Source organism: Procambarus clarkii, chromosome 74 (assembly GCF_040958095.1).
Source record: "Procambarus clarkii isolate CNS0578487 chromosome 74, FALCON_Pclarkii_2.0, whole genome shotgun sequence".
Lineage (NCBI taxonomy): Eukaryota > Metazoa > Arthropoda > Malacostraca > Decapoda > Cambaridae > Procambarus > Procambarus clarkii.
This window is the reverse complement of record NC_091223.1, coordinates 24,722,077-24,737,012: the sequence shown is the minus strand read 5'-3', so window position 1 is coordinate 24,737,012 and position 14,936 is coordinate 24,722,077. Positions and strand designations below refer to the sequence as shown.

The 14,936-nt window shown below is 43.1% G+C and overlaps 1 protein-coding gene across 1 annotated transcript in view; it reads left to right on the top strand.

The window, feature by feature from the left end:
* LOC138356858 (probable serine/threonine-protein kinase dyrk1) overlaps positions 1 to 14,730 on the top strand; it is a 100,523-nt gene extending 85,793 nt beyond the window's left edge. The window contains exon 2 of the mRNA XM_069313204.1: positions 14,019 to 14,730. Coding sequence (XP_069169305.1) covers positions 14,019 to 14,730 — 712 coding nt within the window. The remainder of the gene's footprint in view (positions 1 to 14,018) is intronic.
* Positions 14,731 to 14,936: the final 206 nt, after the last annotated feature.

Here is a 14,936-nt window from a genome sequence, read left to right as displayed (position 1 = left end):
TCCTTACCTTACCACAGACGAAGTTCCAGTTTTCTATTTTTTTTTATAACTATGTGACGAGGCCATACCCCTAGCCTTAAACAGCCGAACACCAACGCGTTACCGTCACAGGTGTTGTGGGAGCTGTCAGGTGCTGTGGGAGCTGTCAGGTGCTGTGAGAGCTGTCAGTTGCTGTGGGAGCTGTTAGGTGCTGTGGGAGCTGTCAAACTCTGTGGGAGCTGTCAGGTGCTGTGGGAGCTGTCAGGTGCTGTGGGAGCTATCAGGTGCTTTCAGGGTTCTTCACTCTTCTGCCTTGAAGTTCACTCTGTGTATTGAAGTTCCTACAGGAATTGGGCGACAAACTGATCAGAGTGACAAAAGATCAAAGAGCAAAAAGCTCCTTATTCCAGAACCTGAGTGTCTCAGTTCAGTGACGGGGGGAACGCTGCTGCATCTTGAACACGCTTCGAACCTCAGAGAAGTTTGAGGAGGTTTGTGACTTGCAATTGTGTTCGAATCTGTTAGGGACATCTGTTAATATATCCCATTGGTGTCCTTCTCCTTTAACAGGTAGTTGATGTCATGTATGTTGTAATGTAACACAATTTGTATTAATTGTCTGTACAAGAAAGTTTCTCCCGCATGGAGGGAGGAACTTAGCAAGGCTCAGTATTCCTCTTCAAACTTCACATGGAACACTTAATGAAGCTCAAGTTGCCAAAAGCCAAACTGCTTAACTATGCAGACGACTTTGTGGTCATCATCAATGGCAAAGGCGCCAGGAACCATGCACAAAATGCCTAATCATCAGCAGGGAAGCGGAATGCATAGCAGTGAAAATAAGCAGTAATAAACCCAAAGCAATGGCCGTTAAAATGAGAACTCAAGACATCAGACTCGCAATACAAGGACACGAAATTGAGTGGGTTACCTCTTTTCAATACCTAGGAGTCATAATAGACAGCCAGTTGAAATTCACTCAAAAAAAATAAATATCTTCGGTAACGATGTAAAGCCAGAAATTCCGTTTTGCGCTCCCCGACCAGTCTTAGAGATGGTGCATGTCTACCAGTACTCAAAATGTACTACGTTCAGGCAGTTAGGTCACTCATTGACTATGCTGCTCCTGCTCTTCCATTCCTCAGTGATAACCAGTGAGGAAGAAACTGGAAGTGTCTCAAAATGATGCCCATAGAATAATGCTGACAATAATTCACAGGTCATCATACCGACTTTAAATCTTCGTTCCAGGCATTGTTATCCAGCCAGCACAGAGATAATATACAACTCATCACAGAAACCCTACATCTAGGAAAAGAGGCAAACAATCTAGGGCTGTCAATCACTTAAATTGGATACCAAGTCACATTGGCATAGATGGTAATGACAAGGCAGACTCACTAGCAAAAACTGGCACTGCTCTACCTGTTGTACAGGTTCAAATACCTCCAAGTTTTTCACAGATTAAGGAGCAAATCAAGAAGAAAATACTCCCAACTATCAAAAGTCGCCACAGAGCCAAAGTAGCGGAAGGAAGATCCACTGCGATATGGTACGAACAAGCCACTGGGTACTCCTCTTTCATGCCTGGCAAAAAAATATCCAGAGACATTGCAGTAGCCATACACAGACTCAGACTTGGTTACAAGTGCTGCTGGGAGGTAATAAACCCAATAGTTAGAGTGTAATATCTATGGAACAAATGCAGAGGCGCCACTATTGCATTAATTACTGGAATGTTAAGCAACTGAAGCCCTGTGCATCAAACTCAACATTAATCCAACGACAGCAGCTGCATTACATGCATATTCTACAGCGACTACAATAATTAGAAAAGCTGTTGAAGAATCGGACACACTAGTGAACACTGTGCATCTACATCTCCCACCAAGATAATGTTATTAAAACAAGACTAAAACCAGTGCTCTAAAACAGAAGCAAAAAAGGAACAGGGGAAAAAGGAGAAAACCCCTCCTCCATAATAATAATAATAATAATTTTTATAATAATAATAATAATAATTTTTATTTCGGCAAAGGTACATACATAAAGAGATTTTACAAAGTTTGTTGGCTTTATAGATAGAGCTAGTACATACAATTGCTAAAGCCACTATTACGCAAAGCGTTTCGGGCAGCATTTATTTTAAAATTAAAATTTAATTTTATTTCTTCCACAGCACCATTTAAAACTTTGACCAAAATATCACAGTAACATGATTATCGCGAATAACCGCGATAATCCGATAATTGAATAACTCAATTACGGGCTCATTATAGCTCGTTCTACATGGATATTTAGTTCTGAGTGGCTAAATCTAACACAACAACAACTTGTTTGCATATTGTTAACAGGAGAGTGACAAGATACAGTGTAAGTGTAGGTGAGGTGTTTCTTCACTTCATCCCATTCGTCTCATTCTCGGGTACATATGGTGCATCTAGATAATTTGTAATCATTCCTACTGTGCCTTCAACATTGTTAACAAGAGTTAGCGAAACGCAACTCTTAGCGTCAAGCTAAATAAAACTGTAAAAATGAACTTAGGAGAGTTACTTTTTCAACTTCCTTCTCAAGTGAAGGCAAATTGAGAAGATTTGCACAAGAATCATTGATCTCACTTTTTTGCTCTTTTGGTCATATTCAATAATATATACCTATAGGAAGACTGCTACCAATACACACAAAACACACACACACACACCGGCGCCAGGCTGGCGCCGGTGGCTGTGTGGATAGCACGCTGTACACGTAATCCTATAGCCCGGGTTCGATTCCCGGCGCCGGCGAGAAACAATGGGCATAGTTTCTTTCACCCTGACGCACCTGTTACCTAGCAGTAAATAGGTACCTGGGAGTTAGACAGCTATTACGGGCTGCTTCCTGTGTGTGTGTGTGGGGGGGGGGGGCGGAATATACAAAATTAACTAGTTAGTAACAGTTGATTGATTGACAGTTGAGAGACGGGCCGAAAGAGCAGGGTTCAACCCCCACAAGCACAACTAGGTGAAACATACACACTCATATATATCTATATAAATAAAAATGGAAATGTTCGTTTGTGCATAATCGCTAATGTCCGAAAGTTCTTCACCGATTGCTTTGAAATTTTCACACAACTTTCCATTCGCACCCGCGCAGGTTTTAATATACATACTATATGGATGTCACGTCTGTGACGGCCAAAAAAAAAAACATGCTTTTTCTGAAAAGCTGTGTTTTTCATGTGTTTTTCATGTGAGGGAAATCTTCAAAACCTCGTTACCGATTGCTTTGAAATTTTGACACAAAGTTGCATTCGAATAGGCACATGTTTCTATATACCTACCATATAGATGACACCCCTGTGACAGGTAAAAACATGCATTTTTTTAAAAATAGCGCCATCTGTTGCACATACTAGCAACATGCACGCTATTCTAAATATGTCACAAATTCCATTTCAATGTTTCCGATTGCATTGATAATTTTTTCGTTTTGCTGTGTTGTTTACCACATCGTCAATTTCATGAGTATAGTTTATTTTTTATTTTTTTCATATTTTCATTTCATTTTTAAGTGTTTTTCTTATATTTCAGTGATGGGAACATCAGATCACTTGATGTTCCTAATTTTCTGATGGGAACATCTGACCATTTGGGAAGGCATCGGACGAGGGAGTGGGGAATGGTGGGGATGACGAGGGGATGATGGTGTTTGGGACGGATGGGACGGAGGAATGGGGAAATGGATATTCATGGGAAGGACAAAGGGACAGGGGAGTGGGGCATAGTGGGAAGGACGAAGGGATGGTGGAGTGGGGCATGGTTGGGAGGCCGAGGAGACGGGTGAGGGTGGGAATGGTGGGGAGGACTGTGGGACAGGGAAGGTTGCTGTGGCTCAGCAATGCATGGCCGGGTTCAGCTAGTATTATATATATATAATATATATATATATATATATATATATATATATATATATATATATATATATATATATATATATATATATATATATATATATATATATATATATATATGTCGTACCTAGTAGCCAGAACTCACTTCTCAGCCTACTATTCAAGGTCCGATTTGCCTAATAAGCCAAGTTTTCCTGAATTAATATATTTACTATAATTTTTTTCTTATGAAATGATAAAGCAACCCTTTTCTCTATGTATGAGGTCAATTTTTTTTTATTGGAGTTAAAATTAACGTAGATATATGACCGAACCTAACCAACCCTACCTAACCTAACCTAACCTATATTTATAGGTAAGGTTAGGTTAGGTAGCCAAAAAAAGCTAGGTTAGGTTAGGTTAGGTAGGTTAGGTAGACGAAAAAACATTAATTCATGAAAACTTGGTCTATTAGGCAAATCGGGCCTTGAATAGTAGGCTGAGAAGTGCGTTCTGGCTATTAGGTACGACATATATATATATATATATATGGGGACCATTCAGGCTTGTTCGCATATATATATATATATATATATATATATATATATATATATATATATATATATATATATATATATATATATATATATATATATATATATATATATATATATATATATATATATATATATATATATATTAGTATATTTTGGTAACATTTTTTCTTGTAGACATATATTATTAAATAAGACCGAAAAAGTAAGATTAATAATTCTAACACGAATTTTCTCAATATTTCTTATATTTCTTTTCACTGTTGATGGTAACTGAAAAATCAATTCTCCAAAATTCCTTTTTATTTCTAGTCTGACGCGACACTTGAACGCGTTTCGTAATAACTTATTACATTTTCAAAGACTTTAGTTTACACACACACAACTATAACCTGCAAACACTAAACAGAGTTTAAACAGCTTTGATTTTATGCCTGCATTTGGGTGAGGTGATATGTTACAACAGTTTTGGATGAGGTGAAAACAAACTTTCAACACAAGACAGAACAGGAAACAATGGGTATAATATTGGGTAAGTTAAAGGGAAGAATGGAAGTAACTGCAGAGGGCTTATTGGCCCATATTTCTTGATGCTTCTATATTGGTGCGGAGTCTTGAAGTGGGTAGAATATAGTTGTGCATTAATTGGCTGTTGATTGCTGGTGTTGACTTCTTGATGTGTAGTGCCTCGCAGATGTCAAGCCGCCTGCTATCGCTGTATCTATCGATGGTTTCCGTGTTTTTTGTTAAGACTTCTCTGGTGATGGTCTGGTTGTGGGAAGAGATTATATGTTCCATGATGGAGCCCTGTTGCTTATGCATCGTTAATCGCCTGGAAAGAGATGTTGTTGTCTTGCCTATATACTGAATTCTTTGAGGCTTACAGTCCCCAAGTGGGCATTTGAAGGCATAGACGACGTTGGTTTCTTTTAAAGCGTTCTGCTTTGTGTCTGGAGAGTTTCTCATGAGTAGGTTGGCCGTTTTCTTGGTTTTATAGTAAATCGTCAATTGTATCTTCTGATTTTTGTCTGTAGGGATAACGTTCCTATCAACAATATCTTTCAGGACCCTTTCCTCCGTTTTATGAGCTGTGGAAAAGAAGTTCCTGTAAAATAGTCTAATAGGGGGTAAAGGTGTTGTGTTAGTTGTTAGCTATATACTCTGTCCAGTATCATTCCTATGGTTGTGTCGACTGGGACGTTGGTAAATAGGGATTCGACGTCCAGGGAACCAATAATTCCATCGGGCTGAGTAGTTTTGATTAATTCTAGGAAATGTGCTGATGATTGTAGACTATAGTTGCTTGAAGTCTATGGAGTTAGGAGTTCATTAAGTCTTTTTGCTAGGTGATAGGTTGGAGTTGGTATTTGGCTGATTATTGGGCGTAGTGGGTTACCTGGTTTGTGTGTCTTAACATTGCCTTTGGCATATCCTAAGCCATAGTCGCCTTGGAGTTTAGTGACATGCACACTACCTTACTTTGCGTTGATTGCTATAATTGTTTTGTTTACTTTGCGTTTAAAGTCTTCCACAGGGTTCCTCGTGATTCGTTGAAACTTGGTGTCATCACTAAGGATGTCGCTAATTTTGTTCATGTATTCATGGGTAGGAATCAACACATATGCTGCTGTCTTGTCGGCTTTTCTTATTATTTCATCTTTCAGATTTTTTAGTTGTTTTGCTGCTCCTTTGAGTCGTGGGGTTACGATTGTTGATGAATATGTTCCTCGTTTTTTCGCCGCTTCTGTTAGTAGTTCAGCCTGAAGTGTGTCAGTAGTGATGACTTTTTTGTCGTCTTCTAACTTGTGGATGTCGTCCAGAAGCATTTCAATTTCAACGATGCACAGTGAACATAAAAAAGAGGAAAGAATAATGAAAGAAATAATCCGTAAAGGAGTAAAAAGCACTACTCCTAACCAAAACATAAACCTGATCATATTTTACAAAACCGAGAAGACTTCCGAACTCCTTATCAAAAACAGCCCGAAGCCGACGGAGAACCCTCTACAGCAGTCAAGCGTTGTATACATGTACACTTGCCCCCACGAAGGATGTAACCTTCAATGTAAGTACATAGGTATGACGTCGACCAAGCTGACGAGGCGCTTAACCTGTCACCTTCAACCAGGTGCCCCCAGGAATCACATGAGACAAGCCCATGACATCACCCTAACAAGAGAAATGTTGAACAAAAATACCTGTATAATAGACAAAAGCCAAGATGTAAGAAGATTACAAATTCTTGAAGCAATTCACATACAACCTACCATGAACACCCAAATCATGGAACTATACTATTTACTCTACCCACCATCAGAGTAAGGACAAGACCGGAATATAACGATGCCAACACAGAAGACACTGTATATATATATATATATATATATATATATATATATATATATATATATATATATATATATATATATATATATATATATATATATATATATATATATATATATATATATATGTATATATATATATATATATATATATATATATATATATATATATATATATATATATATATATATATATATATATATATATATATATATATATACGTTATGGATCTCTTGAAAAACACAACAATGGGAAACATTGATGAATGTCACAGACGGGTTTGATCATTGTTGCAAGTCAAACACTTCGTCGAATTCCTCTGAAGTTGGACTAGTGCCCAAGACGCAACAGGCATTTCCCCTCTGAATCGCAACACTGAGGCGCTGGAACAAGAAACTTTTTGCTCTCTGGTCTTTTGTAGCGCTGATCAATTTGTCCCCCAATTCCTTCAGGAACTTCAATGCACATTTTTCCCACGAACCGAGGGTCTCCGAGCCGATCGGAACAAAGCTGTAGCAGTGTGCTAGACCTCTGTATTTAATAATTTTCTGCGATTCCCTGAAAGAAGCAGCACCACCGCTTTCACGTGTGCTGTAGTGGAGGTAGGTACTGGCCAGTGTGGCAGCGCACGTGTAGTCCCATACCACTTGCTTACCATCCTTCCAAGGTAGCAAGGTGACCCCATCAGGGCGCTTCTGAGGGTCGTTAGGTCTGGATAAGTGTGGTTCTCTTTGTGCCGGGCAGCGGGCTGTGGCGAGGCTTCTCTTGATGATGTCGTTGACTTCTTCATGTCTTGCGATTTTACCCTGTGATTTACGACATACCAGACCATGACGACCATATTGGTCTGCCATCGCAGTTCCACAGATGCACCTATGTTCGGTGAGGATCGGGGCGGCAAGGCGAAGGGCAACTCCAATGCGGAGAGCGTCATGACTGAGGCGAGTTCCCAGGGCTGCATTGGGCACAGCAAATAAAAAATCCCCGGCGTGGGGTGCTGTCACCGCTAGGAGGCGGGCTTTGTTTTCAGCATCAGCGTTGTCAATCATTGCTGTGACAGTCTTTTCCATTATGGGGCTATCCCAGTGGGCCTGCTTGTGGTCTTTTGGGACTTGTGGTCGGGGTTGAGGGTGTGCAATGGTGTCCCATTGTCTGGCTGCTTCGATGAACGTTTGATCATGAGTTCCCGCTGTCTCTCTCATACGCTCTGGTAGGATCTGCCCTACCAATTCGTTGGCTGCTGTACATGAGGATAAGAATGCTGGAAGTGCTACCTCATTTGCCTTTCGTATGCCTATCCCTCCAAATCTCACTGGTAGTGTTGCTTGGTCCCACTGACTGTCATCTAAATCTAGGTTGAGCGCCTTCCTGAATATTGACCTGAGGAGCTCATCATATTGATTTAGAAGTGGGTTGCCAAAAGTTGGTGCACACCTTAAGAAGTATGTTAGCCTGGGCAAGGTAAGGCACTTTGTGAGAAGGTAGAGGGCATCGTGGGAGTCCAAGTCCCCAATTCTCTCTTACATCCTCTTTAGGTCTCTAAACTTTTCGTCAAGGACTGCAGCAATGGCATTGTGGCCCAGAGGTGCTCCGAGTAGTGTGCTGTCGGTAGGTTTAACGACTGAGGCTTCTGGTAGAACTGATTTCACTGCTCTAATGATTACTTCACTAGATGCAATAATTTCGCACTTGGAGGGGTTAAGAACGAGACCCATGGACTCCCCCCGTGTCTTCACCAGCTGTAGGTCTTCTAGCAGGGAATCTTGTGTGCCTGCCAGAGTGCCATCATCCAGGAACCAGATGTTGAGCTCGCTGGACAGTCTGGTTGTAATTTCTCGAACCGCTATGCAAAAGAGGAACGGTGCAAGTGGGTCACCCTGTTGAATTCCCTCTGCTGAGGTGACTTCATGTTTGCCAAACAGGAGGGTTGAGTCTTTGCTGTAGCCTGCTGACACAAACGGGAGAATGCTTGGGCAATGTTCCTGGACTGCAGTGAGGATTGCTTCCCTTTTGACCGAGTTGAAAGCGTTTTTAAAATCTAATTTTACTACTGCCTGGTCTTCAGTAAGAGAGCTAATGTAGGCTCGTGCAGCATGAGCCGCTGCTTCACAGCCTTGGGGGACTCCAAACCCCAGCTGGTTGGGTTGCAGCATGGTGGCTGCTTCCGTTCGGATACTTCTGACAGCAGCCCTTGCAACTAGGCGGCGAAGGGTATTACCAACGGCAATGGGTCTGATCCCTCCCCCCTTCTTTTTAAGGGCACATAGGGAAGCACCAAAGAAGAATGGTTTGATTTCATCAGGGATTAACCCGGCGAGGCAGTTGCTGACAAACGTTGTGATTTCTGTCAGGAGCGCTTCTGCAGCTGGGCCAAGAACAGGGTTCACCATTTCCTTCACATGTTGAGGTCTTACCCCTGTGTAGCCTCCTGAGGAGCCCGGGGGAAATGAAACGATAGCTTTATAAACCTCTGACTCCCGGAGGACGAGAGGTTCCTGGTTAGGGGCGAGCCTCACCTGTGGGGGAGGTTCACCTACGGCCCTGAGGGGGTGTTTTTCTCTCAGTGCTTGGGCTGTGGTTTCATCCCTGGGCAAAATTTTGTCCTCACTTGTGATCAACCTGAGTGCCCCGACTGTATTGCCCTCTTCAATTTTCTTGCTGACTTGGGTACCTAATTTTGTGTTGTCGCTGATTGTCGTACTTGGTCTGCCTCGGTGGTGTTTGGTGTGTTTGGGGAGGCGGACTAGGTTGTCAGCCCTAGGAAAATCCCTAATTGCTTTATTGACGGATGAGGCCAGTGTCTTGCCTCCTCTGTCTGGTACACCTAAGCATGCATTGCCAAAAAGTAACAGATTGTGCCAGGCTTTGATGGTATCAGGTCCATCAAGGTTATTCGACCCTCTGTTGACTTTTGCGATGAGGTCCGTGTATTTCCCTGCAGCAAAAGGGCGAGAGGCCTTTGGGATGTGGGTGAGTGTCCTGGTTGACGTTGCTTTAATTGCCTCTAGCAGGTCGTCTGTTGCAATGTAATCTGTTGCGATTTGTACTGGTGCAACAGGCTCCTGAGTGGTGCCTCCTCCCACGGGAGGCCTCCCTGACCCAGGACAGTCACCATGCTGGCGTATGACTCTGGAGACAGAGTTGATGCTGACGTTGCTCCCACAAACACTGCATGTGCCTCTCCTTTGATTGGCTTCGGGAGGGGTGAGCTGGCTGGTAGCGGCTTCTTCTGCCATCCCCTTAGGTAAAGTGAATGTCACCTTGCACTGGAGTATTTGTCTCTCCCTCCTGGCTGGGGGGGACGAGGTTGTCCCCTATACTATGCGTCATGTCTGGGCAGATGTCTGGGGTGGGTGGGCTCGTGGAGGTGGTGGGTGGGGGTTGGGAGGCTGCGCGCTGGCCCGGTCTGGGAGGGGGGCCGAGGAGGGGAAGGCGCGACCACCTGATCGTGGGAGGTGAGGGCGGGGGAGCGGAAGACACTGCACCTCACGGAGGGGGGTGGGGAGACACTACACAAGTGGAGTGGGCGAGCGGGAGACACTACACCACACGGAGGGGGGTGGGGAGACACTACACAAGTGGAGTGGGCGAGCAGGAGACACTACACTCACTGGGGGGGGGGGGGAGGCACTACACTCAGGGGGTGGGGGAGGGTTGATGTGGCACGTAACACTTGGATAATTTCCTTTTGTCACTAAACACTGGTGAATGTGTCCTGGCTCCCTGGGTGTGGTGCTCTCAACACGATACTCACAATGGTCCAGTCACCACAGGACTGGACTCAACTTATCTTTTTCAAGCACTTATTGGCACACTGGTGACCCAGTCTCTTGACCCCACTACATGTGTCCTTCCACCCTTTCCTGGTGAGGGAGCCGTAGGGCGTGTGACGTGTGTGGGCGTGGGGTGACGGTGGGCGTGGGGTGGCGGTGGGCGTAGGGTTGCGTGGGGTGACGGTGGTCGTGGGGTGGACGATGGTCGTCGGGTCAGCCGCCGGGAGAGGGTAGCTGGGTGGGCTGGCGAGGCCTGTGGGAGGCTAGGGAGAGGGGGGGAGAAGGTGTCCCGGTCACACACAATTAACACAATTAACACAAAGTTTCACAGGTGCATTATGTTTATCACTACAAACTCACCGTTCACCTGAAAAGATGCACACATTCACTTATAAGACTGCTGGAATACCAGCAGGTTTGTGAGCCTCCCCTTCACTCCCCCCCCTCCTCCACATGAGGCCTCCTCCCCGCCTGGAGGCTGTTGTTTATGGAGGCACTGAGATAACCCTCAGCCAGGGCTGTGTCCTTCCCCTCCCTAGCGCGCCTCCCGCCAAGACAACACACCTTTTACAGTTGATTCTGTTGCACTGCTGGAGAGGTAGGCTTCTTCGACCCACTAAGAGTCTTCAGCAGGTATTAACACAGACATGAGTCGATTCTTGACTTCCTCAGGCACTGTTATCCTTGTTGAATGGGCACAAATGTGGGACTCAACCCCCTGCACGACCGACTGCTACGGCTGCCACACTATATATATATATATATATATATATATATATATATATATATATATATATATATATATATATATATATATATATATAACTGAAAACTCACACCCCAGAAGTGACTCGAACCCATACTCCCACAACTGGTATGTACAGGGACGCCTTAATCCGCTTGACCATCACGACCGGACATAAGGAAGTGATAGCCGAGGCTATATGAACCACTTCCCCGCCGGCACTCGGATGGTAATCTTGGGCATAGCATTTTATCAAATCACCTCATTCTTTGGGGCACACGTGAGGAACACAAATGCAAACAAGCCTGAATGGTCCCCAGGACTATATACAACTGAAAACTCACACCCCAGAAGTGACTCGAACCCATACTCCCACAACTGGTATGTACAGGGACGCCTTAATCCGCTTGACCATCACGACCGGACATAAGGAAGTGATAGCCGAGGCTATATGAACCACTTCCCCGCACTTCATATAGCCTCGGCTATCACTTCCTTATGTCCGGTCGTGATGGTCAAGCGGATTAAGGCGTCCCTGTACATACCAGTTGTGGGAGTATGGGTTCGAGTCACTTCTGGGGTGTGAGTTTTCAGTTGTATATAGTCCTGGGGACCATTCAGGCTTGTTTGCATTTGTGTTCCTCACGTGTGCCCCAAAGAATGAGGTGATTTGATAAAATGCTATGCCCAAGATTACCATCCGAGTGCCGGCGGGGAAGTGGTTCATATAGCCTCGGCTATCACTTCCTTATGTCCGGTCGTGATGGTCAAGCGGATTAAGGCGTCCCTGTACATACCAGTTGTGGGAGTATGGGTTCGAGTCACTTCTGGGGTGTGAGTTTTCAGTTGTATATAGTCCTGGGGACCATTCAGGCTTGTTTGCATTTGTGTTCCTCACGTGTGCCCCAAAGAATGAGGTGATTTGATAAAATGCTATGCCCAAGATTACCATCCGAGTGCCGGCGGGGAAGTGGTTCATATAGCCTCGGCTATCACTTCCTTATGTCCGGTCGTGATGGTCAAGCGGATTAAGGCGTCCCTGTACATACCAGTTGTGGGAGTATGGGTTCGAGTCACTTCTGGGGTGTGAGTTTTCAGTTGTATATAGTCCTGGGGACCATTCAGGCTTGTTTGCATATATATATATATATATATATATATATATATATATATATATATATATATATATATATATATATATATATATATATATATATGGTTAGGTTCGGTCATATATCTACATTAATTTTAACTCCAATGAAAAAAAATTGACCTCATACATATTGAAATGGGGAGCTTTATCATTTCATAAGAAAAAAATTAGAGAAAATATATTAATTCAGTAAAACTTGGCTTATTAGGCAAATCGGGCCTTGCATAGTAGGCTGAGAAGTGCGTTCTGGCTACTAGGTACGACATATATATATATATATATATATATATATATATATATATATATATATATATATATATATATATATATATATATATATATATATATATATATATATATACATCTTTTAATCAAAGGAATTTGTTAATATACTGCGAGTTATATATTCATATATAATTCGTTTAGCTTAAAATATAGAAGGCTGTTGATATGTTATTTTTTTTCTATAAAAATATGGGCAGGTAATAACAAGAAATATATTATTGAAAGATTTATAATAAAAAATCACGTCAGAACAGACACATTTCTTACGAAAAGATTTTAATAACATTTTTGGCAGAGTTGAATGGCATCTCATTTTGCTATCGGTAAGAGAATCAATTCTTTGAACATGTTTCTCAAGAGATTGGATCTCTCTCTCTGTCTTTGTCTCTCTGTCTTTGACCCACACGAGTCTGCGTGTCTGTCTGTCTCTCTCTCTCCCTCTCTCTCTCTCTGTCTGTCTTTGCAGAAGAACAGAGAAAACCAACATAAAAAGCAAAGAAGATTATAGGTAAACGATAAAAATACAGAAATAATATTAAGGAAAATAACGTAAGGAACTTAAACAACAAAATAATGTTTAGACACATTTGGAGATGACAATAAATGAAGCAGTGACAACATTTCTGAACACAAGGACAGGAAAAAAGAATACAGGAAAATACAAATAAGTGTTAGTAATAGTAACTATACTAACCCTTATAACTATACAAGTACACTACTAACAAATAAGTGTTAGTATAAGTGTTAGTAACTAGGTAGTATACAGAGGTCATCTTATACACACGATGAGCTGAAGTATGAGGAGGGTTATGCTGGACCATTTATACGGTGTATAGTGGAATGTATACTGGATGGTGGTACTCCTAGCATGGTGGGTACTCCTGGGAGTCCCACACTAACGAGTCTTACACTAACGAGTCCCACAATAACGAGTCCCATAATAACGAGTCCAACAATAACGAGTCCCACAATAACAAGTCTTACACTAACGAGTCCCAGAATAACGACTCCCAGAATAACGACTCCCAAAATAACGACTCCCACACTAACGAGTCCCACAATAACGAGTCTTACACTAACGAGTCCCACAATAACGAGCCCTACACTAACGAGTCCCACACTAACGATTCCTACACTAACGAGTCCCACACTAACGAGTCCCACACTAACGAGTCCCACACTAACGAGTCCCACACTAACGAGTCCCACACTAACGAGTCACACACTAACGAGTCCCACACTAACGAGTCCCACAATAACGAGTCTTACACTAACGAGTCCTACACTAACGAGTCCCACAATAAAGAGTCCCACAATACGAGTCCCACACTAACGAGTCCCACACTAACGAGTCCCACAATAACGAGTCCCACACTAACGAGTCCCACACTAACGAGTCCCACAATTACGAGTCTTACACTAACGAGTCCCACAATAACGAGTCCCACAATAACGAGTCCCACACTAACGAGTCCCACAATTACGAGTGTTACACTAACGAGTCCCACACTATCGAGTCCCACAATAACGAGTCCCACACTAACGAGTCTTACACTAACGAGTCCCACACTAACGAGTCCCACACTAACGAGTCCCACACTAACGAGTCCCACACTAACGAGTCCCACACTAACGAGTCCCACACTAACGAGTCCCACAGTAACGAGTCCCTCACTAACGAGTCCCACACTAACGAGTCCCACAATAACGAGTCCCACACTAACGAGTCCTACAATAACGAGTCCCACACTAACGAGTCCCACAGTAACGAGTCCCACAGTAACGAGTCCCACACTAACGAGTCCCACAGTAACGAGTCCTACACTAACGAGTCCCACACTAACGAGTCCCACACTAACGAGTCCCACACTAACGAGTCCCACACTAACGAGTCCCACACTAACGAGTCCCACACTAACGAGTCCCACACTAACGAGTCCCACACTAACGAGTCCCGCTGGACGACTCTGGTCAACAACAAACCAAAGATAAACTCATCAGTTCGCCGTAAATGTTAATCTTCTTTCTGCATCATGAAACTTTCCGGTAATTTTCAATCACAGAAATTTCTGAAAAAGCCTTTTTCCGTGGAGATAAACAGAGCAAGATATTATTTGTATTTGTAGGTCCCAGGTACACTGCAACCACAGGTACACTGCAACCACAGGTACACTGCAACCACAGGTACACTGCAACCACAGGTACACTGCAACCACAGGTACAC